The sequence below is a fragment of the Phaethon aethereus genome (assembly GCF_964289735.1).
Source record: "Phaethon aethereus genome assembly, chromosome: 18".
Lineage (NCBI taxonomy): Eukaryota > Metazoa > Chordata > Aves > Phaethontiformes > Phaethontidae > Phaethon > Phaethon aethereus.
In genome coordinates, this window is record NC_138594.1 from 4632039 (window position 1) to 4659246 (window position 27208).

At 39.6% G+C, this 27208-nt stretch overlaps 1 protein-coding gene across 2 annotated transcripts; it reads left to right on the forward strand.

Annotated features, from left to right (window-relative positions):
* Nucleotides 1-492: 492 nt before the first annotated feature.
* RAB40B (RAB40B, member RAS oncogene family) lies at nt 493-27029 on the forward strand (the record flags this gene model as incomplete). 2 transcript variants are annotated; one of them, XM_082008169.1, is made up of 6 exons in its annotated part: nt 493-634; nt 22626-22686; nt 24606-24666; nt 25549-25626; nt 26109-26331; nt 26758-27029. In XM_082008169.1, 6 exons carry the CDS (start codon nt 493-495, stop codon nt 27027-27029), a joined length of 837 nt encoding a protein of 278 aa, XP_081864295.1. The 2 variants fall into 2 exon arrangements, with proteins under 2 accessions (XP_081864295.1, XP_081864296.1); XM_082008170.1 differs by having other exon boundaries at nt 26166-26331.
* Nucleotides 27030-27208: the final 179 nt, after the last annotated feature.

The window sequence follows — 27208 nt, forward strand, 5'->3', positions numbered from 1 at the left end:
CGGTGGTCTGTCAGAGCGCCGCGGCGGCAGGCAGCCTGAGCGGCGGCGTGAGGCGGAGGCGAGGACGAGCTGACAGCTTGTGGTCGGGGCGGCAGCCGGAGGAGCGGGACGGGGCCCCCGCGGCCGCCCCGCTACTCCTTCGCCTTCCCGGGCAGCGCCGAGCGCCCCGCGGAGAGAGGGTCGGGCCCTCTGTCGGAAGGGACGGTCGGTCGTCTTCCTTCTGTCACGACACGACGCGCGCTGCCGCCGTCCCGCGCCGCTGACACCGCCGTTTCCCGCCGCCGCCTCCCCGGTCCAGCCGCGGCGAGGGATGGCGCGGCGGGCGCTGCCCCCGCTGCCGTGACGGGAGCGCGCCGCCGCCCCCCCCGCACGCGGCGGGCATGCCGCTGCCTCCCCGGGCCGCTGCCCACCGCGGTGACCTGGCCCCCCCGGGCCGCGGGATGGACCGCGGGAGCTGATCCGTCGCGGAGGCTGGGGGGAGCGCTGAGGAGGATGAGCCACGTGGGAAGCCCGGTGAAAGCCTACGATTTCCTGCTGAAATTCCTGCTGGTGGGGGACAGCGACGTGGGCAAGGGGGAGATCCTGGCCAGCCTGCAAGACGGGGCCTCCGAGTCGCCCTACGGGTACAACATGGGTAAGCTGCACCTCCCTCGGGGGGCGAGGCGCCTCTCCCCGCGCCCGTCCCCGCCAGGCTCCGGGGGTCCCGGCCCGCGGTCAGGCTCCGACCGCGCGGGAGGCCGCGGTCTAGCGCTGCCAGCTTCTCGGGCCGGGAAATCGGTGCAGCGAGACCAGCAGATGGAAACAACTGCTTTTGCAGGTTCCGCCTGATTTCCGGAGCCCCCAGGTAGTACCAAAGGAGAAAAAGGGCGCGGGTGAAGGCATGCTGACTGATGCTTGCCGTACGTAGTTTTTCAGAAAAGAGGTGGAACTGTTGTCAGGGTTTAAAATCCCGTGCGGGGATCTCATGTGCAAAACTGTCTTTGGAGCTCTAGCTTAAGAGAAATGTCATAATACATAGAATGTATTGATCAAGGTGATAGGGTTTATCTTCCTAAGCAGTTATTTTTCTGTTGTCATCAGTGAGTAAAGGCAAATAGTAATAAAAATTATTTTCCAGTAAAGGGTCTTTATTAAACAGCTAAGGTAGTTGATGTTTCTCTTTCACTGAAAGAAAAGAAAAGGAGATTTTTTTTTCCCTCCTTTTTTTCCCACTGTCATGCTCTTCCTATCAGAAGAGTTGCCCTTTAAGATCAAGGTTCATGTTTGTAGTATGTTCTTTCACTTAAGCTTTTTAAAGGGCAAGAGTGAAGAGCGTCATCCATGCCAGCTATATTCTGTCTGCAGAATAGGGAGTTTTGAACATTGCAGACTGATTTAAAACTAAGCTAATGACTTGAGGAAAGGGGAATGTCTACTTTCCTTCCCTTCCATTCTCCTCTTCTCACTCCCCCGATCTTGTTTGCCTGGAACATACTCTAGTTTCACTTTTTTTTTTTCCCCTCATGCAAATCTATCATGCAGTATATTAAAAAGCAAATTATTGTGTCGAATTACCGATTACTTCAATTTACTGCCAGTATAAGGCTGTGGAAGGTTTTCATTGACTTAGGATCTGTTAATTACGTTGAGTTCATAGTACTGCTTCACGGCAAAGAACTGGAAGGAAAGAGGAGAGCTCTCTGTACCATTGCTTATGAGTCAGAATGTACCTTGAAGGCATCAATGCACATTTTAAGATGTTTGCTTAATAATTTTACTAAATGACTCTTTGGGGTGTTGTAGTGTGTTTACTCTTCATGCTCCTCAGGTGGTTGGAGAAAAGGGACAGAAAGTGCGCCCAGCCTGGCTCTGTCCTGTACACATGATCTAGTGTACAAATTCTTACACCAAAGGAGCGCTTTAGTCTTCCATGTGTCTTGTCTTAGCTGAGAGAGAATGTTTGACCAGCTCCCGAGCTCATCAGTCTTACTTCAGACTTTTGCATGTAAACCTTGTCATGCTTGTGTTTTTGCTCTTAAAAATATTTAAATTGTGTGGCTAACACTATAACTCTGTGAATACCTTTCTTGACAACCAAGAAATACAAATATTCTTTTGCAAGTACTTAACATGCAGCTTGGAGGTTCTTCATCACTACTAGTAACTCCAAAATGTCTATGTACAGGTTTATAAGTTTTATGCACTATTTCGTGGATTGTAGTCTCTTCACTGGGATATTTATCAAGCTGAACTATACAAGGTTAGGCAAATATGGTAATTCAGGGCCTCACAAACTCTGCTACTCAAAGGTCGCTGATTCACGGAGAGTGAAAGAAGTTCTTAACCCCTGAGAAGTTGAGCATGTCGGAAGAGAGGGACATGATTTACAGGCAGAGGGCAGATATAGCAGATGGCATAGTAGTAAAATCTGGAAGGAATATAATCTGATTTTTAATTTTGTGCAACCAGTGTCATAATTAAGAATTTTTGTACATAGTGAGCCTCAGTGTTTACACAGTCATAGTATACTGTCTAGTCTCACTTAAGGAAGGATTTAAACTGTGAAAATTCATTAAAAATATTTTCTCACTCTTCAATTTATAATATTCTTGAATACATCAAACTTGAAATACTTTTGAACACTGCATGTAAGCTGCCCAGTTTCTTTGGTGGTCTGTATCTGATATCCCTTCTCTGCCTGTATCCCCTCAGCCTTTCCTACATCATTTGACCGTGGCTGTGTAGGATGCAGCTGTGAGGAATCTGTGCAGGCTCAGGGACTATGAAAATAGAGATGCAGGGAGAGGGATAGAGCTAAACATCTTGTTGGTATTATGACTCATTTTCTAATTTAACTGGATTAAAAAGCTCAATAAACATTGACTTTTTCACCGTTTTCAAGTCCTTAGTTTAATGGCTAGGATCTACCACTTTCATAATGACAGCTAGGTCTCTGAATTGGAAAGAGAAAGTGCAGTGATGTGATAGATCCTGTCAAAATGTGCCACATGTATAAGCTTTGCATTGGCAAAACTTTGTTGTGGGGCTTGATGAAAGGGAATAGCTTTGAGACTACAGTGGAAGAGGAGAGAGCTGGTGTGGTAAAAGTCAAGAGGAATTGAGGAGAGAGAGGAAGAGTACTGAAGGGCCTTGAAAATTAGAACAAACAAGTTAATGTGATGAAGCATGGGAATTTGGGCAGTTGTTTAAATTTGTATATGCAAGAGAGACAGAATTTGATGTTTATTGCAACAGGAAAGAGGTTACTCCCACTGCTGAAGTTCAGTAAACTGAAGGTGGGAATACAAATGTTGAGAAGTAGGAAAGCTGAGTTGAGAAAAAGTTGATAAAGGACAGCAGTGCATTACAGTTGAGGAAGAAAAGTTAGAATTTTAGTTTGGTGTAGTGTTAGGTTTCTGTACTGTGCTAAGCAACAGGAGGTATCAGTAAGATGCGCTGCAATGCTTTAAAAAACTAGAGAGACAGACTGATTGTAAAAGAAATACAGGAAAGGACAAGGTGTTGAACAGAATGTGACCCCTCCTTTGGGAATGAGGAGAATCTAAATGAACCGCATGGGGATATTAAGAGAGACCAAAGCAAGACTGAGTGAGGATGGACTCCTCAGCAAGGAAGGATCAAGGGGCTTTTTGTTGGTTGTTGTCTTCAGCAGCATCAAGACAGTTAAGAAGACGAGAAGAATGAACATAAAATAAAACTCAGAGTTGACTGGAGCAGTGTGTGGGGGTGTTTTTGTTGTTTTTTTGAGGGGCGGTGTGTTGGGTTTTTTAAGCCGTCAGGTTCATGAAGGCACATAAAGTGCAGCTATGTCACTGTCTCATCTCAACTCTGGGGGCTCAAACTTTAATTGTATAAACTACAAATTAATTTTTCCCAGGCACTTTCTTAACTATTCAAACATAAATCTGTCTTCTTTCTCATACCCAGGAAAATACGGCAGTCATGTCTCTTACTGTTTTTGTCAGTACACAAAAATGATATGAAATCTGGAGATGGGAAGGAAAGCCAGCATCATGTGATCAAAGTCCCTGCAAGCTGCTGCTGGTCCACAAGCCATGGTTTGAAAGCATTTGGCATAGTTCAACTATTAAGAAAGAGTACAATCTTGTGGTCTCCAAATTTTTCTTAATGACCAAAGGGCTCTGGGTCAGCAGGAGGAAGGGAAGAAGCTTTATGAACATAACAAAATAAGGACTGCTGTGGAAGATGCATTGGTGAACATGATTCATAGAGGTAATTTAGAAAGCAGGTATCCTGGGGATGGGCAGGTAGGCAGTAAGGTTATTTGTCCACGTAACCTGCCTTTATAGTTCTCCCACATCTTGCTCAAAACTGAAATTACAGTAGATTGGACACATTTGGTCTCTAACCTGGTAAGAGAAACAGCACAAAAATGATCTTCAAGAGAATTGCAGAAACTTTCCTTTTAAGCATTGTTAATTTCTCATCAGAATAAATTCAGAGGAAATAACTGCTTCTAGACTAGAAGCATAGAACATAATACTTTAGATGTGCTGTCACTAGGTAGACAAATGTTTTGATGTTTTGCACTAATAGATATTTATTCATCTGGATTCTGGTTTTACTTTCATACTAAAATATGCTTGCAGTGTGATTGCTTCACACAGGGACTGAAAGGAACAATTGTTCAAACTTGTGTACACCTACTCCTTTTCTCGCAGGAACATCAGGTTTAAGCTGACAAATGGCCGCTCATCCTTTCTCATCTAGCGACCATTTCATATCCTCTTAAGTTCATATTACAGTTGTCTTCCTGTAAACTCTATCTGTCCTTAGATTGAGAAGTTCACTGGGGTATTGGTTGTCTTATCTGAATGCTAGAAAAGATCCTGGTGTAATAGTTTTGGGTGTTAATAAGCGGTTGTCTTGATCGCTATAGTGGTTACAACACAGGCCTGGAGCTTGGATGGCCCAACCTCAAACAAACCTTATGGAGAAAGCCAGGTTACCCTTACACGTAGGGAGCATTTAGACTGGGATAGTCGTCAGCGGCTCACATCCCAGCAGACAAACTTAGAGTTCATGGTGGCATCTTCCTCATAACTTAATACACAGATCAAAGCCATTCTTTTGTGTAAAACTGATGTAAAGAGGAGGGGATGGGCCCTAACTAAAATAAGGAAACAAAAGGAAATATTTTTAACATGAGAAATTAAAAGACTTAGATTTGTGAGCTGACTGTGGGTTTCTTCCCCTCACCCCAACAAGACCAAATGCAGAACTAATGGAGGTAAAAGTCTTACCACAAAGATTTGATATTAAGTTTCTCTGTTCTGTCTTGATAAAACTGTCTTTTTGAAAATGTTACTTGGCTGACAGGAGAGAGAAATAAAATTGTTTTGTTTTCCTAACAGTATTGTAATGAATAGGATGGGTTGCTTATCACGGACTTATTTTGAAGCCATTACATTTTCCTAAACACAACGTGATCTAAAAATTGCAATAGAAACTAATGGCAACATAATTAAATTTCTGTATTTCTTTGCACACAGCACTGGCTTTTAGGGACAATCTTCAGTCCATCCTATTAGGATTTCTCCAGTAGAAGAGTTATTTAAAGTTGCTGAGCACCAGTGTCTGTGAGTAAATAAACACCTTTTGAGGTTAGTTATCCTTGCCTATAAATAGACTAGACTTTATCTCACAGCACAAGGAGAGCAAAAATTGATCACTCTTAGCTGCCATGAAGTAACTTTTCCTAAAATGTTCAATAAGCATTCATTTCCCCACCTTGAATTTTGTTAAAACCCAGTTGTATGCCCATTGATCTCAGTTTAAAAGGCTTTAAACTTCATTTTTGTACAAGGAAAAGCAGGTGAGGTTTGATTTCATATGCTAAGCTCAAGTGCCTTCAAGACATCTAGTGTCTTGTCTTGTTGCTGTAGGCTTCCGTGGCATTGGTGGAAAGAAATAGTTACTTCAAATAGGGCATCTAACCTATTTTGGGATGAGTCTGTAAAGCAGTAATAGATCCTACTCTAAATATATTAGTAATGACTACCCCTTTAATGTGTTACCTTACAAGAGCTGTGCTTACTGCTGAAAGAGTATATTGATAGTGCATGTGAAGAAAGTTCAGTAAACAGAAATTGCTGTGCTCTCTGTACTTGCTGTTCCCCTTTCACGGATTTTAAAAGAGAAAAATGGAAATCATTTCCCTGTTTTCCAGCACTTATAACTGCATTTTGTTTCTTCCAGGTGATAGCACTGTGGAGTAGCAATTCTTTGTAATAGGCAGTCAATTATGAGAGGCATGTTAGCTGAAAATGTGGATCCTGGCTTGACCTGATTCGCTTTATTCTTGCCTTACTTATGACAGATACCTTCCATTCTGTGCTTAAAAAGCAAAACAAAACAAAAAAACCAAACCACAAGCATCCTTATGCTCTAATTCAGATGGGTTTTGTTCTTTGGTTCCATTTGTGTGCCTTTCCCCTATCCCCAAATCCCAAGTTTGGAGCTTTATGTTAACTTTTCTGTTAACTTGTCATGCTAACGTTTGCCCACCTCAGTGTATCCCACTTTCTTCCCCGATACATGGCAGCATAACCGAGTGACACCTTTTTACCTCTTTTTCCATATTCTTCATAAACAGTGTGGTAAAGGATACCGTAGTGTTTCCCATCAGGTCGATCAGTCGATGCTGGGGTTCGTGTTTGTTAGCTGATCTTGCCCATCTGTTGAAACAATGAGTATTCACCTTGTTTGATTTAATGGAGCAATAGAAATCCTAGACCTGCTTGGCAGTGTATGGTTTTTCATATGTTTTTTCAAACCTTTCATAAAATTAGTTTTGCTTTATTGCAGACTTTCTTCTACTCGGCCATTTTTCTTTCTTTTAATAGTAATAATGTTTCTTTGGTTTACTATTGCTTAGCAATTCAGGTGTGATGTACTCGTACCCATCTCATGGGCAAAAAATGTTCCTGTCTCACAATTTCATGAAGGTCAAAAGCTCGATCATCTTACAGGGAGGTTTTGAAACCCACTTAATCAGTAAGCTTAAATTATTTCTCTTCTTAGCTCTCCTCACCCAGCCATATCGGGATGGGGGCGGGGAATCAAAACTGTGTGCACGTGTACATATTCAAACCGGATTATTTAGTCTTTTCCAATAACTGCCCTTTATGTTTCTTAACAAGGCCTATTCAAGAACAACAACAAAAGGCCAAACAAAGAAAACACCTATTTTTTTATCAAGCATATTACTGTATTGTACAGTTTCAGAATGAAGAAGCCTTGCAATCTTACCATCATGCGACTATTTTCCAGATTCCTGCCTGAAACCAACCTGCACACACTTGTCTGAATTTGGTATCTCCTATTGCTACAAGTAATGCTTTAGATTGTTGTGGCAAAAGAGACTACAGCAATAGCTTACTTTCTTCTTTGTATTCCTCATGCGTATTCATTCAGTAGCACTACGTGCTGCCTGTCTGTTTCCCTTGGGCTACTGGTGTCTTCCCCCCTCCATTTTTTTGATAGATATGAGGGAGTGGGAAGGTGACTGTGAAAACAAAATTACTGTGAGGTACCCAGACAGGTGTGCAACATGAAAGACAAAGTCTAGGTTATTTTAAAAAGTGGTCAGACTTCAAGGTAATTGAGTCCTTTTAAGCTGCTTTGACCTAACCAAAATTGTGTTTGCCTGTGCCAGGATTCAGTTTTATCCAATGTGTTGGTTAAATTGCATTTACATATTGCTGTAAATTTGTTTTTGTTCTGGGAGCTAAACAAGAATGGAAAAATGAGATTAAGACTAGAAACTGGCTAGCTTTAAAAAGTTTTATTTGTATCCCATTTTACTCAACTTTTCCAAATTTTGTTCAATATGAGACTGAAAATACAAAACTAATGCAATATTTACACAAAGTACTCGACATGGGCTAGTGTTTGTCATGCTGGTTTTATTTAAGGATCATCTCAAATGTAATATAGCAAACAAATTTGGTTTGAGCTTGCTATGCTTTTTTTCAATCCACATATAAATCTGTTGATCTAGAGGAACGCATCTGTGCAAATAATCGTTCCTTTCTTTTATGTCTTGACCTGTTGTAATATGAAGTATGAACTGGGCAAGCTAAGTAGTCAAATAGGCCAGTTTGAGCTGCCAGTTCATCGGGTAAGTGAAGCTGTTACAGATCAAACACTCATTTATCAACATATACTGTATATTAAATGTCCAGTCTTTCAGAAAGGTAAGGTAAAATCATCTGTCAGTATTGGCTGTAATTTAGTACCTACTCAGAGCAAAATCCACAAAAATATTGGTATTCACAACAGCTGTTTAAATATTGAAATGGTCACTCAAATCTATGGAAAGTTAGAAAGCTAGTTACTACAGCTAGGATGTCATTTCTGCCCAGGAGTGGAGGGGGTTTAAAGGTCTAGAAAGCTTGCTCACATCTTTACAGTAGTTTGTGGCATCTTAAGAGAGTATCCTCTTTCTGCTGGGTGGGATAAGCAGAAAAGAGAAATTATCGTCAATAACAAGCTGTGACAAAGTGCACTGAAGAACTGCTGCCTTAAGGCTTTAATGTGGTGCATACCTGCTTTTGGTATAATTACATTCTTGTTTGATATGTTAATTAGACTGTTACTCTGCATATTGATAAAAGGAATAGAAGTGCTGTATTCAGCAGAGACTTACTGGATCTGACGGGTGATTTTTTACAGGAGGCATGGGTTTTCTGAACGGTAAAGGCTATAAATCTCTAAGGAAGTGGAACATATTCTGGTTCATATACTGTTTAGCCTGGCTGAACCAAATCTCTGAACTGTGCTCAAGGCAAGGTGAGAATCTTCTCTAGGACAGAGATCCAACTGGGGGAAGGACAGGTAGGGCCTTGCAGAGAAAACACCCTTATAGGCACACAAAAACATTTCTGTCAAGTCAGTATTTTTTTTACTGTTTTGTAGGCCTACAAACAGTGAAGATTAAGTATTTTGGAATCACGTTTGTTGTCAAGCAGGGAAAGCTCTTTATTGTTCATGAGATACAGTCTTGTGCTAAGCTGAAAGCCAACAGAACAGCTTAGCTACTTTTCCTTGTTGCGTGGCATTTGCCATTGAAGGGTGCTGATTTGAAAGCACTGTGTGAGATCAACAAGTGGTGTCAGAAGATGGAGGTGATTAAGCAATAGCTGGTGAGCATGAGGAAGCCAGAAGAGCCAAGGCTGTTACTCCAGCGTTATCTTGGACATCAAAATTAGTTGTGGGATGTTGGATTTCAAAGTAGAAACTGGTAGTTAATATGCAGAGGTGGAGTGACTGTGATTGAGAATTTCTGAGATGGAGATTTCCATGTGTTTTAAAAAGTAACTTGCTTCTAAGTTAAGAACATAAGAAGTGTCATCTTGAGCTCATTTTGCCTGGTGCCGTGTTAAAAATGGTAAGAGAGATCCTAGTTAGGAAGAACATGCAAACCTGGCTACTTTCTGAGCTCTGCTTCCCTCATGCGCCTTCCAACCTTCCTAACCCAGTATTTGGAGATTTAGAATTCTTTGCAATTTCTTCATTTATGAAAATGGGTAATCTGTGTATTCTTTTTTTAGTAATTATAGTTACAACTTTCTGTGGCTTTTTCCTAATTTATATAAAGAAACCATATTGCTACGCATATGCATTTCTTTTCTCTTATGCTGGAGAAAGTGGGGTTCCGTGACTTCCTTTGAAACATTCAGTACTTATTAGCGTAGAGACATTTCTGGACTGCTATGAGCTCCCCCCAAAATACAGCTTTAAAATAAGATGTTGACTGATGCAAAATCAAGCTACCCAGAGTTTCCCCCAATAAGTGATTTTTGACTCTCAGCTTCATATGACATAAACTCCCAATGCCATAAATACCTGCTTTAGTGGTGTTTGTTAAAATAGTGCATGTTCTTTAAGTGTACTTCGGTATGCAAAACTCTGGAGAAATGTGTTTTGTAAAAGTACTTTCATTCTTGGATCAGAAGATGATAACCTGTTCATTAAAAAGTTCCCGTTACTCTGTGTGTCCCGTGTGTGTGCAGATGTGACATGTTCCGTCTCCTCTACATTTACAGCGTTTAAAAGTGAGCTGCAGTCACACATTTGCCCTAGATGAATTGCAGCTGATCTTTCACGCTTTCGAATGCAGCCCAATCACTTGTATTCAATAACCATAATTTGTTTACTGTGTGGTATGTTCCAGGCTTATGATTCAGATTTTACCTTTTTATTTTCCCCATTTTTATATTATGGATGCTGAGCACAACTTGTCAGTAACTCACTGCTGTGCTCCTGCCATTGCTCTCATTTTTCCTCAGGGCTACAGCTTCACACAAAGAGCCCTACCCTGACCTTACCGGCATATGTTTCCTTGTAATCCCACATCAGCAAAGCTGAAATAGCAAAGAATGCTTATGTACTCTGACAGAATATATTGAAGGAGCAGTCATAAGCGTATTTGAGGATTGTATGTTTAATATGCCCGTTTTCATAGAGTATGAGCTATTTGGATGAAAGGGAAAAGTATTTTTTAAAAAACAGCTTAATTAAAAGAAAGAAAAAAAGGGGTGTAGGGGTATTTTAGTTCATAGGTTTCGAATCAAAATAATTCATCCCTTCAAAATTTTAGGGACAACAATATGTTAATGTATCTCCTGTGCCCTTATACTTTGTTTGCAAGACAACTTTACGCAGTGCCTTAAAATGGGATATTTAAGTGCATGAAATATGAAACTGCCAGCTGAAAAACCCAGAAGAAACCCAGCAGGTCTGGCAGCCTTTTTAATATTCTCTCAAGACTAGGCTGAGGAAAAAAGGCTCATGTAGCTGATGCATTCAATGGAATGATTGAGTCAGTACATGGAGAGTCTTGTGGTGCAAAATTTTTAACATGGATATCTGGATACATACATTTCTAATTGTTTTAGCAATCCCTATACGCAGTGCATCATCTCAGTCAGGCAGGACTCTGTTCTTCTCATCTTTCTGTATATTTGCTTCCATAAATATGTGGAGTTTGTATAAAGCACAACCCTGAGTTTTCAAACCACTTCTGAATTAGTAGATTGTCGTTTAACTTGAACACATACTTTATCAAATGGAAGCATGATAAATGGAATTCTAAACAAGTTCTTAACATCTAAACTTTTAAATCAATTTTCTTTTTCAGTTCAGACTAGAAGCACAGTTCCTTTCGGAATGGTGTTAGTCTTGGAGCACGAAGATTGTAAAGTCCAAGAATACACATGGTGTAATAATTTTTCCATATAAATTCTAGGTTTTGTCTCCAAACAGGAGTTTAATCCAGTACTCTTTGAGAACAGTAGTTTTATAGGCAGACTTGCTTATCAATCTACACTGTATTTGCCCTCAACATCTGCAAGACAGGCTAGTTCAATGCAGAAGACTACATGAAAAGTAATTACATAGTTTTTAAGTGAAGAAAAGTCTGCAGGTCTAACAACTTCAAATGAAGTTTGGCCACAGACTAATGAGTCACCTCTCTGGAGAAGAGAGACCTTTGGCGGGGTAACCTAAGAGCAGCCTCCCGGTACCCACAAGGAGGTCATCAAGAGGACAGAGTGAGGCTCTGTATGTGGTGGGAGGGTAAGAGACAACTGGTTTAAGTTGAAACAAGAGAGGTTCAGAATGGGTAAGAGGAAGCTTTTTTACCATGACAAGTCAAGCTGTGGAACAGCTTGCCCAGAGAGGTTATTCAGTCTCCAGACCTCATAGCTGATCCTGTTCTAGGCAGGAGGTTGATCTAGATGGCCGCCTGAGTTTGCTCTAACCTGAAATTTCCTTTGATCCTATTCACCTGAAATCAGTTTAATTTCTTGGAAAACTGAAACCAAATAAATGATGAATGGAACGAGCACTTTGTATCAGTAATGTATGGTCTGTCTTTCTTCTTTAAAGCCTAACAAAGATTGTTTGCTAGCATTTTGTGTTAATTTTTTGTCCTGGAAAAGCAGTACAGTTATAACTTTGGCAACTCTTATGCTGGAATAGCTGGGGAGGAGGAGAGGGGAGAAGTGGAAGCTTCATCCAAGCCAGACTTAATTTCCTTCATTTTTATAATGGAAGTGTATGTCCTGAAGGTATCTCATGACTCAGGAATTCCTTGAGTTAACGGTGACATTATCTATAAAGCCCATTTCACTGCAGCATGTGTTTCATTTGGAATTCCAAATTTAAGAAGTGCAGCTGGTCTTCTGTTGCTTGGTTTGGAGGTTAGTTTGAAAGCTCTTCCTTTTCAAGTATCTGTGCTTTAGGAATGATGGCTGTATGTTTTCTGGATGATAGCTTTTAAGCCACGGTAATCTTTCAATAATTATATGAATTTTGCATTCTGGCATCTTTAAAACAAATTTATTGCAGTTACACCTACTTGTTGTGAATTCCCACTTTGATCTTCAGTTCATCATAATGACAGAATTCATTACTTGTTCAGCTCAAAGAATTATTTTTCAACTAATCTTTTTTTCCTCTTTTAACAAGGAGTGCTTCACGGAGTGCAAAAAGTACCCGCTTTTTTCTTTTTTTCATTTCCTGCCCTTGGGGACAGATACTGCTGTGACTTCTGGGAGCATTGATGGCATCCTGGAGTAGGTTTTTTGGATTGTTTTTTGAAAGCCCAGGTTGTATCTTGCCTTTTGTTGTAAGTATTACTTACAATTTCAGAATATACAGGAATATGCTTATGAAACAATTCTGATTTTTCTAATTGTTATGTTATATTGATATGCTTAACTCAAAGTGGTGGTTTAATTCTTTAGAATAATTTATTTGAGACTTGATTTAAAGCCTAGGAAAGGTTTGGAGAGGTTTGCAACTCTTCTCAGTGAGCTCTTTGGCCTATAGCTCAGAATTACAGTGGCTGGATGTTCTTGCCATTCTTCTCATGCCAAGTATTTTTGAACTGGTTTATTGCTAATGAAGTGTCAAGACATAAGAGGTCATTCTTCTCTTTTGGAAAATACTGTAAAAAGTGAAATATTGCATCTGCTTTTAATATTTTATGGTAGTTTTGAAGCTATTCTCCCTTCTAGATTCTGGCCATAATTCAAACCTAGTGTTTAAGACATAAGTAAGGGCCAGCTCTGCATGGCTGCGTCCCATTTCTTTCTCGGTTTGTAGAATTTGTGAGAGATACGTACCTGCCTCCTGGTCTTTACCTCATGCACCAGGATGATTTGAGCCCCACCATTAAGCTTTATCATAAAGAATTATTATACCATGGAGATATCCACAAGCACTGCAAATATCGGACCTTACATAAATCTTATTCCACTTTTTTGGGGTCAGTTGTCATAGCCTGGCCAAGCTTCCCTTCACTGTACTTGGATATGCAGAGCACCGCATCATCGCTGTTGCTTGGGGTGCATGCGTATCTCAACGATGACACAAAGAATCATGTTTGAAACTTTATTTAATTGCAAGGAGTGTAGAGGTGGGATTGAGAATGAATGAATGAAGGAATGAATGAGAATGAAGTGAATGAGAGGCTGCCCTTGAGAGCTGATGCTCCTTGAAAATAATGTTAACTGAGTTTTTTACGAAGGTAGGATGCTTGTTAACAACATGCCTGATAAGTGCAAAGGAACGCTTCTTGCAATCCAGCTCTTACTTCTGGGAATTGATGAACAGCAGCAGTGAGAAGATGGTATACGAAAAGAATACTCCCCCCCCCACTTATAGTAGAGGTTAATTTCTAAGTCAAATTCACAGGTGCTAGGTTATGGTCATATTTACTTTGATACTAAATGGACTAAAAGTTGAGGTCAATTCTTTTTATAAAATGCAAATCTTAAGTAGAAAAGAGATGTTTTAAAATACTGTTGCTGTTTTATAACAATGGCTATAAACTGGGAACTTCTTGATGTTCCTTTTTTTTATGTTGAGTTCTGTTGCAGAGGATTTGGAGAGACAAGCAGGGAAATCGTAAAGCTAATATTTGTTGCCTTCTGCCAAGACTGTTGCTTTCCAGTGTATGGAACTGAGCGATCCACATTCACTCTTAACTTGTAATCTGATGTTACTGGCTTGATATAACTATTAAAAAAACCCAAACCTTTGGCTAATAATTGCTACCAGTCAATAACAGAATAACATCTCAGTCCGTCTCCAGAGCTGTCAGTAGTTTTGAGGATCTTGTCTTTTAACGTGAATTTTCTAGCCAGAAGCCTGAGTTGCGGTGTTGTGCATGAGCAGTTGGATCTAGATGCCAGGCACCAGAGGTGTTCGGTGATCACTGATCAGCCCAGGCTCTGTGTTTCGCTTGATTCTTTCACATCTGTGGAAAAACAGGTCTCTCGTTTATGAGATTGCTGGGATTGATATATTAATCTCTTCCCAATGTATTTCAAATTTTAGTAATAAAGTGTGCTGAAATAAAGGAAGAACTTTGTTTTCTTAGCAATGCTAATAATAACATTTCCTTTTCCTGCAGTGCTACTATTTATGAACAATAACATGTTTATATATAGCAGCTTTCATCTGAGGATGTTGGCTGCAACTTGTAGTAAGTATCTGAGTTTACAAGCTTACCGTATGCCTCTGATATCCTTTTCTTTTGGAATGGAAGAAAGGAAATGATGAACTGAAGTGCATAACTGTTGCTTCTTTCTCACTTGGGGGATGGGAACAGTTCTCTTTCTTCTTGCAAAATAAATTTCTAAGGCCCTAGATTGTAAAGAGGCTATTTCATTGTCAACAAGTAAATGTTAGAACAGAGGAGAATGAAATATGATCTCAGGATCTTTATTTCCTTTCCTCTTAATGTGAATGGAAATGCATCGTTCACTAGTTTGGCTAAAAGTTTTGTCTAGTAGTTTTCTTTACAAAAAGTCATCTGCCTCGAATGTTTAGTTTTTATTTACCCATCTTAGCAGAAATACTGCAAGCTAAGGCATGATTAAAAAAACCCCATGTACTTAAGTTTTTTGCATGTTCTTTTTGGGCAAGGTGTGAATTTAATATGCAAAGTACTGGCTTATTTACTTAGTAATGCTGATAGTAAGAAAATGAACAGAAACTTATTCAGTTACTGCTTCTGAAATTAGCAGTCTGACTAATGAATTTTTTGGGGCCTATACAGGTTTTGGAATTTCAGTCGTTAATTTTGCTTTCAAATTAGTATTGGAAGTATGCCATAATTCTTACTCCCATACCATTTGCTTTGGTTCTAAGAACAACAGTCTGGACTAGAGCCAACTTGACATCCTCTGAGATCTTCAGATTTTAACCTGATGCCCTAAAAATTTGTGACTCTCTAAAGCTTCTGTGTAATTGTTAAAGAGCACTTTTTTTTAAGGGTAAGTTTCTTGTAAACTTAATTTCTTTAAACATTTAAAGGAAACCAGGTGTATTGCAGGATAGATTGTGATACTGGCATGTGCCTGTGACCACAAACAAAGCTAAATATAAAGCTGAGCTTTCTGATACAAATAGCTCCTTTTTAAAAATGGGAAAATTGTCACATCATTGAAAAGAGCAAATTATCTGTGAGACTTTGTAATTGTGGGTTTTGGCTTGATTAATGAGGTGAAGAACACAGTTTAGATCTAAAATTTTAGTGTCTCTATTTCAATCTGAATAGGCAATCTGTGCTTTTCAAACAGATGGCTTTTATTGCAGTAATTAAGCGTGATGGAAAAGACTGGAATTTGGAAATTGTGATTATTCTGAAATGGCAAGTGGAAGGCAAATACGACTGTCGCGTAACCTGACCTTTGTGCTTACATATCAAAAGATACCGTCCAATTTTATTGCAGAGTTTCTATCTTTGCAGCATGATGTTGAAAACACGTGGCTTAGCTTATAAAAGCTTAGTTGAATTTTGAATCAAAGGCATGCTGTGTGTCCATTTGCTTGGAACAATAAATGGAGTTGGAAGTTGTCACTTGTCAAATATATGTATTTGAAATAGTTTGAAACGTGTTCTGAAGAGAAACGTTAGACCTTAATTTTAATATGTATATGAAGAGCTAGATAGCTGAGGAAGCTTTAAGCGGGAAGTTGATGGGACTGTTGAATTCTCATCCTGCCTCTGAGAAAATGGTTTTAAGCACTCTCTGAAACCTAAAACTGTGTTTTCGAAGTGCAGTCAACAGTCTTTGAACCTGAAGGATGATTTCAGTGGACTTTGTAAAACACAGGCCCAGAATCCTACTGAATATTTTTTTTTTTTTATTTGTAGACACATAGTTATTGGCATAGAAACAGAGAGTGGGAAGGAGACATTAGTATGTGTCTGAGATAACTGTTATTGAATGGTTAATTTGGACAAATTGATGGACAAGGTGTTTAATGTTAAAATTTCTGGAAGGTGGTCAGGCTATGGAGGCAGGGAGTTGGAATTTTTTTATTGTTATTTACGCATATATTTAAAAGTAGTTAGAATCTGTTTTAATAGCATTTGAAAGCTGCTAATTTGACATCAATTATCTACAAGGAACAACATGCTTTAAACTTCAAAGACAGGACACATCAAGAGGAATAAGTGAAAACAATGAAAAAATGAAGTTCTTGTAGTATTCATGAAGTAAAATGTAACAGTGCACCAGGTTCAAAGTCATATGTTCTGTACTTTCTCAGGTATAAAGAGGGTTGTTTTTAGGAGCATTTCTAAGGCAAATGTGCCACTGAATAAAAATTTTTCCATGCTGAATCAGTAAAGCACAGCTCTTGGGTTGGGTTTTTTCCTGTTTTTCTTTCTCCCCGCTTCTCTATAACTTATCTAAGTTGAAACACAGATCCAAAGCAAATGCAGAACTCCAAATCATTAAAATATTAAGTTAACTTCCAATTCCTATGAAAAAATTTGAGGGACAAATCTGAATTTTACTTTATGTCATATTATCAGGATATGACCAATGGTCGGTCTGTAGTCCATTGCATTCAGATTTTATACAGGTGAGTCAGTGTGTTTTTCACTGCTGCAAAGCAAAAATCATAAATTCTGAAAGCAGAATCTCAATTATTAAACCTAAGAGGAAAAATTTTTGGTGTAAATAATGTTGCCTTTGGTGGAACACAAAATGAGCAACTTAAATGACTGAAGGATTCTGCCCTAAAGAGAGCCATCACAAAAACCTGAAACTTTGATACACTACTCTGAGCTTCAAGTGAAACAAATTCACAGAAAGCCTTAAAATAACCAGTGTTGACATGAATGCAGTGTGGTCAGTGAAGCGTAAGTGATAGCGTGGTAATGGCTGCAAAGCATGGATGCAGACAGGATGGCTTCCTATTCACTGCAGTTGTTACCAAACAGCTGAATGCTGTTTTGGCAATCTTACTACATTCCTGGGTTCAATAATATTTCTTTCAGTTTTCTATCTGTTAATTTTGCGTTTGAGAAGAACGAAATCTGTTACAAATCAATTAGATTTAAGCAGTCCAAACCCTGCAGCCAAGGACAGTGGCTTGTTTCAGGTTCTTTAATTTCAATTTGTGACTTCAGGTAAATAGTGTTCATAAAAAAATCCATGTGAAAGTATTAAGCACTGGGAGGTTTTTCTTGTTCACTTCAAAGTTTGTTTGGTTTGTTTTTTTTTTTATTTAGCAGCCTTTGCCTTCTCTTTCTTGTATAGAGACACATTTTAGTTGTATGTCCAAACAAAGCTATTCTGTTTTACTAAATGACTGAATAATGTTCTGGAAGGACATTTGATTTTTACAACAGCACAATCCACATCTGTTGGTCTCGTTATGGTTTCATGCTGTTCCTGATGATTCATGGCAAAACGCTTTTTGTTTTGATTCTTAATGAATGGCAAATGCTAATTGCAGAGATGTTCAGGTTATATTATCAACTGCTTCTATCTGTATAACAGCTGAAGAATAAGGAGGTTTCTGAATCCATCTCTTCAAAAATCTTTTGAGAAACCCATAAGATGCTTTCATAAACAGCAGCTGGTAATGGCATATTTTTCAGACTTGTCTTGTGCATGTCATATTAAAAAAAAAAAGTATTATTTCGCATTATGTGTGTGGCTAAACATGAGCGACTTGCAGTAGATTATGGTCTGTGGTGCAAAGCACAGTGACAGGATTATTCAGCTGTGTGTCCTCTAGCCATGCAATACTAATTTTCTATGCTTGGTATGTCTTTTAACAGAATGATGGATGTCCGTCGACTGTGTGGGATGTGTCAGTGTTTGCTAAACATGGTCTGTGCCTCTTCATTAACTAGAGAACCTAGTGGAGGTATTTCACCCTGCGGGAAATAGCAGTGGTAGCACAGGATGCTGGAATGAGTTACATAGTGCTACGCAGGGTTTGTTCTGCATGTTTTATGTTTTCAAGAATTTCTGAAATGATGAAACTTGTTCTTTCAGTGCACAAAAAAATTCATAGTCTGTTCAGTGTCCCAAGACTTTTTCAAAGTGGCATCTTAAAAATGTACCATCACAGTGTCTCTATGTTCCTCATCTTCTTACTTTTACCTGGTCTTCATATCACAGCAAGACTGCTTCTTAAGCTTGCTTTCTATCATCTCTCTGGTCTTTACCAAGGTCTTAGTAACAAGAAAGAGAAGTCGAGAGGAGTTGTCTAAGAAATGCCCTCGCTCTCGGAACTGCAGATACCTATTTCTGTAGGGCTATGGCAAGGTGACTTAACACTCCTCTGTTTTTCTTGGCTTTCAAATTGGGCAGATGTTTAGCAGTTGCTACTGCTGCTAGAAATGGCATAAACTGTGTAATAAGTCAAATAAATTCGTAAATAAAAATATTTTTAATTAATAGCACTGCAGTGCAACTATCCTTCCAAATTGTTGTTTTAAAATCTCTTTCAACTTACAAAGTTGAAAGCTGGTTTAACTCTACTAATAATATCAGCAAATACAATACACAAGTAAAAACGATTTGCTAATATTCACAGAATCACGGAATTATTAAGGTTGGAAAAAGACCTTCAAGATCATCAAGTCCAACCGTCAACCCAACACCACCATGCCCTCTAAACCATGGCCCGAAGTGCCACGTCTACATGGATTTTGAACACCTCCAGCGATGAACACCTCTCTGGGCAGCCTGTTCCAATATTGCTGTGAAAGTTTTTGACTACTAGCTATTTAATCTACAAATGAAAATTTTTGCATGCAAGAAGCCAGGATATTAGAAAAGTGAGGTTATTTGTACTAGAGGTAAAGACCTTGTTTCATTGTATGCTTTAGTATCTATTTACAATGGGTATCCTAGAAAAAAAAAGGCATTGATGCTATCGTGCTGTGTAATACAAGCTTTCAGAGTATTCCCGTGTCTGTTCTGGAGGAGCAATTGGTGACAGTTTTGTACAAATGAGTTTTCTTGAGACTAAAACCTGGAGAAAGCTGCAGTGGGTAATGGTGCACTGCTCTCTGGGCAAGAAGTTCGCCTGATTAGTAACTAGGGGAGCATTTCCTGGGGTAGTGCATCCACACTTCATTTCAGAGAGTAGTGTCTTGTGATTATAACTTACTGAACTTAAATTTCTGGTTGTTTTCATAAAATGAGCTGAATTTTTTTTATCTCGGATAATATTTTACATGTGACAAATGCCATTTGAGCAGTTTAGTGCGTGCAGATTTTAGAAGCAGCAGAAATGAAGCATCTCTTTTCTTTGCCTGTGGCTACCGGGGGAGCTGACTCAGCTGACAACTGTTACCTTGCAGTAACTTCTGCTTGGTAATTTAACATCTGTTCTTTATTCCAGGCCTAGCCTCACAAACTCCTTTCCTTGTGGAAAAGGAGGTGGGAAAGGCATCCTTTTCTCTGTCTGCTTATTATGCCAGAGGGTTTTAAACTTATTTTTTGTTCACAAAGATGGAAGTAACTGACTCTCAGGGACTGCTTTGGGGACTCTTCATCACAACTGATAGCAGCACTTAGCAATAGTGCTAAGTGGGAGTGTTGTGCTTGGGTGGGAGTGTTGATCTGCTGGAGGGTAGGAGGGCTCTGGAGAGGGATCTGGACAGGCTGGATCGATGGGCTGAGGTCAACTGTATGAGGTTTAATAAGGCCAAGTGCAGGGTCCTGCACTTGGGTCACAACAACCCCATGCAGCACTACAGGCTTGGGGAGGAGTGGCTGGAGAGCAGCCCGGCGGAAAGGGACCTGGGGGTGCTGGTTGACAGCCGGCTGAACATGAGCCGGCACTGTGCCCAGGTGGCCAAGAAGGCCAACAGCGTCCTGGCCTGTATCAGCACTAGTGTGGCCAGCAGGAGCAGGGCAGGGATCGTGCCCCTGTACTCGGCACTGGTGAGGCCGCACCTCGAATCCTGTGTTCAGTGTTGGTCCCCTCACTACAAGAAGGATGTTGAGGTGCTGGAGCGTGTCCAGAGAAGGGCAACGAAGCTGGTGAGGGGTCTGGAGCACAAGTCTTATGGAGAGCGGCTGAGGGAACTGGGGGTGTTTAGTCTGGAGAAGAGGAGGCTGAGGGGAGACCTTATCGCTCTCTACAACTACCTGAAAGGGGGTTGTGGCGACGAGGGTGTTGGCCTCTTCTCTCAAGTAACTAGCAATAGGACAAGAGGAAATGGCCCCAAGTTGCGCTAGGGGAGGTTTAGACTCGATATTAGGAAAAATTTCTTCACTGAGAGGGTGGTCAGACATTGGCACAGGCTGCCCAGGGAGGTGGTGGAGTCGCCATCTCTGGAAGTGTTCAAAAAACGTGTGGATGTGGCGCTTCAGGACATGGTTTAGGGGACATGGTGGCGCTGGATTAATGGTTGGACTTGATGATCTTGAAGGTCCTTTCCAACCTACTGATTCTGTGATTCTGTAATACTGTACTGGAGGAGCGACAGGAAATCCAGTTTGTTAACTTGGTGACCAAAGGGTTTTTCAGGCAAAGAGGGCAAATCTGCTGCGTGGCAGGTATCTCCCCAGAGTTGTGCTTGCAGCTGAGACAGATTTTCATTTGTTGTTCATGTGCCGTGCTATGCTATACTCTTTCTTTGAGAGAGCGAGATAAGGAATTGATACATTCTGTTATTAAACTTTCAAACCTCTCTTTGTCCCTTAATTACAGGGGAAAAAAGAAATCTTATTGGTAAGCAGTTGTTATGTTTATCAATACAAACACTGCTATATAGATTAACTTTTTTTGTTCTGGATGGTGGTGCCATCCACAATAATGAATCTTAAACTTACAGAATCATCTTCAGCACTGTCATCCCTGTTCCTTTGGTAAAGGTGTGCTGAAGATTAATATTAAGTAGTAATTAGGGAACTCTTCTGCATGCATTTGTTTTTCCACCTCAGTGTGTTTTTCTTACCCCCTTGTTTTACTTATGCTCCCTTTTTGTCTCCCTTTTTCAGTGTACAAGTCTCATTATATCTCAGTACGTTTTTCAGAGCTAGTTTCCATGTCTTTTTAAACTTCATTTGGAGAACTCTATGAACAAAACGTTCAATTCAAGAAGTTAGCTATGACACAGCAAAGAAAACGTGAGAAAACACACATATACCAGTGAAACTGTGTTGCTTGGCTGCACAGTGTGAATACTGAATGCATACTCTTTAAATAACATTTAATAAAATAAAGGCCTGTCTTTCTTTTAATGCTTATAATTATGCAATTTGTGGATGCAGGACTGAAGCACAGTGTTCAAAGCCACTGACCCTAGCATGGTGGTGGATATTTTCAGGGGTCAACTGCAGCTACGCAACTGCTTCTGATTAGTTTTACCTAATCTAATTGAAACTAACGCACCCATCTTGCCCAAGGAAACTGTAATGCTAGACTGGAGCGTATTTTTACATAGTTTAATTGCTTCCTGGGGCATGTCAGGTTAGCAGTAAAATGGTAATATATACAGCACTGAAGGTTGTTTGCAAAGACTACAAAATGTACAGTAAAGATGTGAGCTGTTATATGTGTGTAGGTGTGTTTTATGTGTAAGTATGTATACATACTTAAAATACATACTTCTCTTAAAACACTGCAGTACTACTTCAGCGCATCTAAAAGAGCTATTGTAGCTCAACCGCAAGGCCTGGACATGTTATGGGAAGGAATAAATGGAACCTGCCTGTGTTCTTCCAGACACCAACTGCATAGGTCTTTTGGGCGGAGAAGGCTGTTATCAATGGGAATGGGAAAGGCTGGAGGACAAAAGGCAAGCCACTTCTTGCACCATCTGCTGCTTTTTTATAAGAGGAGGATGCATGTATCTGATATAAGAGCTGTCTATGAGTCAGAGATGATGAGGAAGGAAGAAATAATACAGGCAGTAAAGCTAGGGAACACAGAGAACAGCATTTAGTCTGCAATTAGCCTTTAGTCTTCTCTTATGTATGAGAGAAAAGGCAAAAACCTAGTTCTACTTTCTTTTGTTGAAAAGAGATAAAACTCTTTAAGCATATCTATTGTCATGATAATGAATAAAACAGATCATTTATCAACCTGAAGGGAGCCTGAGACATTTTCTCTGAATGGACCAAGCTTAAGTAATATGAATGGTCTTTGTAACTTTATATGAACAGGTTGTTCTTATCCATGTGCACTTCATAGAGTACTAATGACAAATCCCTTTCAAATACCTTTTTTTAAGGTCAGCTTCTTTGAAATCTGTAACTGACTGTGTGTATATTGTACACCTGCAAGCTGCTCTAAAATTTGCATGACTCTCTTCCCCACAGGTATAGATTATAAAACTACAACGATTCTTCTGGATGGCAGACGAATAAAGCTACAGCTCTGGTAAGTATGTGCTCCACCTTTCCTCATAATTTATATTTCAAAGACACAAAAACGCAACTCTTCAGGGCAGGATTTCTCCCTTGTGCTTCAGAAATATTTAGTCAACTGAAGAAGAGTGAGCCAGGCAGCTAGCCCTTTGAGTAAGTCACGCTTTTTGTTTACCTCCATTTTGCATCTGTTTCATGTAAAATGGGGGACCCTACAGTTTCTCTACATGACAGATGCAGAAGAAAGGCCCAAAAGATTACAAGTGCCATAAAGATAGATTCAAAGTGCCTTCAAAGATTATGAAATATACTGGTAATGAGAACCATGAGTATAGCAACATCCCTTTACTCAAATTATTTGTAGTAATTGTCGACTAAATAATCACAGTATATAAAAAAAAAAAGGTGGCATTATTGTTCATATAATTTAATTGATATGCAATCTGATGTGCTTTGATCTTTACAAAAACATGTCGAGAACAAAATCATTTTACAACAAATCAACAAATGCTTTTCTTGTAGGGTCAAACATTTGGTCTGTCAGGGTGCTTTTGTGTTAAGATTATTTACAGATGGCCATCTTCTGATTTGTTTAGAAATACTCAACAAGCAGTGCAACTTGAAAAATGCAGCAACATTATTGCCTTTTAAATCCGTTATTTTCCTCTTTCCCTAAACTCATGGCACAGAAGAAGGAGAGGTAAAGTCAGTGCAGGACAGGAAGAAGATGAAGCGTGATTTTTGAGGAACCATAATCTAGATAAATCAGAGACAGGTTCTAGGAACAAGCAGGGTTCAGATAGAGTAGAGAATTGGAGGTGAAAATTAATTGTTATTACGATTATATCCTTTTCCTCCTAGACAGAAACAATCCTGTGCCAGTTCCGTCTTTAAAATTATTTTTGGTGTTTATTTTTGTTTGAAATTTTAATTACTGGAGTTACATGCCTGTGTGTCAAGGCTAGGTTATTTTTAATTTCTTCTTCATTGGTTGTTTTTGCCTTTATGATTTTCAAAATAATGTTTCAAATGTTAAATGCAATGATGGATAACAATGCTCTGCCATCTGGTGTCTTGATTACTTGATATTTTGTTCACCTACTTTATTCTTCTTCTTCTGTCTTCCACTTTATACAGTTTAGCAAAATTACCACATAAAGCTTATCTGAGAAGCAGCCAGGAAGGACATGTTTTAATTCTTTTTGTGAAGGGCAAGGATGTTCTTTGGACTCATTAAAATAACAGATTGGAAATGCTTCTACAGTTGACCATATATAGAAATATGTGCCTTGCATCTGAAGATCTGTGATCTACCTCAGAAAGTCTATGGAATTTTGCCTCTTACCATGTTCTTCACTATAAATTTGATTTTGCTTCCAAATGCTTTATGCAGTGATTTTAATTTTGTGTGTGTGTGTGTGTGTGTGTGCGCGCATGCCTTTCTAATAATCTGTGCTGCCTATGACACTGTAGGCATGCCTTCATCATAGTAGACTCACCGTGAACTATTGCTGCTGTAATCAAGAATTTACTGTTTTTCCATTATTTTCCTTGGTGATAGCTATTGTTTCCTCCCACTTTTCTTTTGCTGTGTAAACAAAATCTTTATTCAAGCTGAACTAAATGCAAAGTCTAGTGGTATATGTACACTTGAGTAGTAGCCTTTGTTTTCCAAGGGCAATCACAAGAATAAAGTTTGAAGTTCTTGTTCTCTTATCCTGAGAAATCTGAGAAAGGTAGAGGAAAGGGCAGAGTGCCAGCGGGGGAAAACTGCTGAGAGCGAGAAGAGCTCTTATTGCATTAGTGACTGTACTGCAGGACTAATGGAAGAAGAGCTGATATCGATCAGTACAGAGGAGTTAATCTAGCTGAACTCTTAACATAGGAGGCCACCTACTTCTTTTAAAAATATATGTAATTTATGTCGTTTAGGGATACATCAGGGCAAGGGAGATTCTGCACCATATTTCGGTCTTACTCAAGAGGTGCTCAGGTAAGCAAAGTACAACTTTCCCAGTCATGAGTAATGGTTGTTGGACAAATGAAAGCTGAGTTAGCAAACCATCGTGATGGCTTCTGTTAGCTCACCTGTAGATTGCATGCAGATTCAGTAATAGTCTGAAGATAACATGAAACATGGGAAATCACGAGGGGCAGGGTTTTCTTTTGGGGAGGGGAAATCCATGAGATTGAAATTGAGTCAGGAGGTAGAATACAGTGATATACGTTCTTATGCCGTCTTGTTGGTTACCTCAATAACTTAAGCACGTTATCTTACTTTCAGCATGTGAACGCTATGCCAATACTACTTTTTAAAACTGTGTGCCAAGTAGGAGAAATTGAGAACATAAAACTGTCAAGAGTAATGTGAAAAATACAAACATAGTCTAAACTGTGATGAAATGTAATGACTGGTAAGGAAATTACCTTAAAAAAAAAAAAGACAGACATACTGAAAGTCACTATAGCTTCTAACGTCAAAATATTGCTATAGTTCATGACATGTATTGGTTCTGAGGGGTTGCATCTGTTAGTTGCAGAATTGCACAGAGCATTGAATCTTCAAGCTACCAATTGTGGCCAAAATTTGCTATGGCTTGTGATGTGTGTATGATCGAACAAAATTGCCCAGTATAAAAAGAAATATTTACCAATACATTAGACCCCAAAAGTAAGTCATGGTTTCTGCCCTTCAGCTGATTTGTGATTTCCACAGGGAGATGGGGCTTGGTTTCACAGGATGCTGAGGTTCTGCTCCACTGAGAAGTTGCTCGGCATCTTGCAAGATTATTTCAGAATTGGGGAATTTACAGATAGTATTGTCTGTGTTATGCCTCTGTTAAACTTACAATTATTTTTTCTTTTTTTAATACAGGGAGTGATACTAGTGTATGATATTACAAATCGTTGGTCATTTGATGGAATCGATCGATGGATAAAAGAAATAGATGAGGTAAGGTACAATCCCAGAGTGTCACTAGTCTGTAACAGATGACTAAGACCGACTGCTTATATTTTCTACTGTTTTTACTGGCATTTGCAGGCAGTGCTTACTACAGAGTTATGCAAGATGCCAAGTTTACAGTTTTCCTTCTATGCTTGCAATTTTAGAAAGTTGGAAACATATCAGCTGAAGTGTCTGATTTCTATAAAGGTGTTGATGGAAAGCATATGGAGGACAAAGATTTCAAATTGTAGTCCCACTCTTGCTGTAGATTTGCCATATCATCTGTGCAAGCCTATCTTCTCCGAGGAAGGGATGTTTTTAGATCAGAGAATCATAGAATAATTTAAGCTGGAAGGGACCTCCAGATGTCATCTGGTCCAGCCTGCCACTTAGTCTTTAAATCCTGAAAAAGCTTTTGTTTGTTTTAATTGAGGGAAGGGGAAAATGGAAGGCAAACTATTAATTTTTTATTGCTTCTCTTTGCTCAGCATGCTCCTGGTGTACCAAAAATCCTGGTTGGAAATCGCCTTCACTTAGCCTTCAAGCGTCAAGTGTCTACTGAACAAGCACAAGCCTATGCTGAGAGGCTGGGCATGACTTTTTTTGAAGTCAGTCCGCTTTGCAATTTCAATATTACAGAGTCCTTTACTGAGTTAGCAAGAATAGTATTGATGAGGCATGGAATGGACAGGCTCTGGAGGCCGAACAAGGGTAAGCGATGTACACTGAAAATGTGTAAATTTAGTCCTAGCTAAGGTTTATGGTTCATGAATATAAAATAATTTTCAGAAACTTTAACCATGATGCAAAAACATCAAAACAGAAGACTTGGGAATCCTGTACAATTTGCTTTCTAAACAGAAAATACCTATCTGCAGGCATAACCTGTTCTTGCTTTTGTAGGGAATAACATATCTTTCCTAAAACGTGCATGCTCAGTCATCGAAGTATTAAGCCATCAATAGGAAACAGAAGCAGCAGATTTTTTTGGATCATGTGTATGTGGGGAAGGGTACGGGAGAAGAAATGAGAATTCATCCTGGAAGTACGGAGTGTGTGCAGGGTGCTGGGTATGCTACTACCATGTGGCTGACAAAAGCATGCTATTATAATGTGAATTTTCTGTCTATTTTTAAGTACTGAGTCTGCAAGACCTTTGTTGCCGTGCCATAGTCTCCTGTACCCCTGTGCATCTTGTTGACAAGCTCCCTCTCCCTGTTGCCTTAAGAAGCCATCTCAAATCTTTCTCCATGGCAAACGGCCTTAATGCCAGGATGATGCATGGACGCTCGTACTCTCTCACATCCAGCAACATCAATAAAAGGAACAGCTTAAAGAAGGCTAAAATCTTCCGTCCACCACAGAGCCCACCAAAAAACTGTACAAGAAACAGCTGTAAAATTTCTTAAGCTCTCTGTGGGAAGAGGAACCTGGATGGAATCCCCTGATGTGAAGCATTTGAACACAAGGATTCCTTGTTTAATGGTTGAGCACACTCTATCTATGTATCACACTACATAGACAAAAATAAGTCTTATTTTAGAGCTTGCTCACTACAGTAATGCTGCTTTGGAATGAATGACATGTT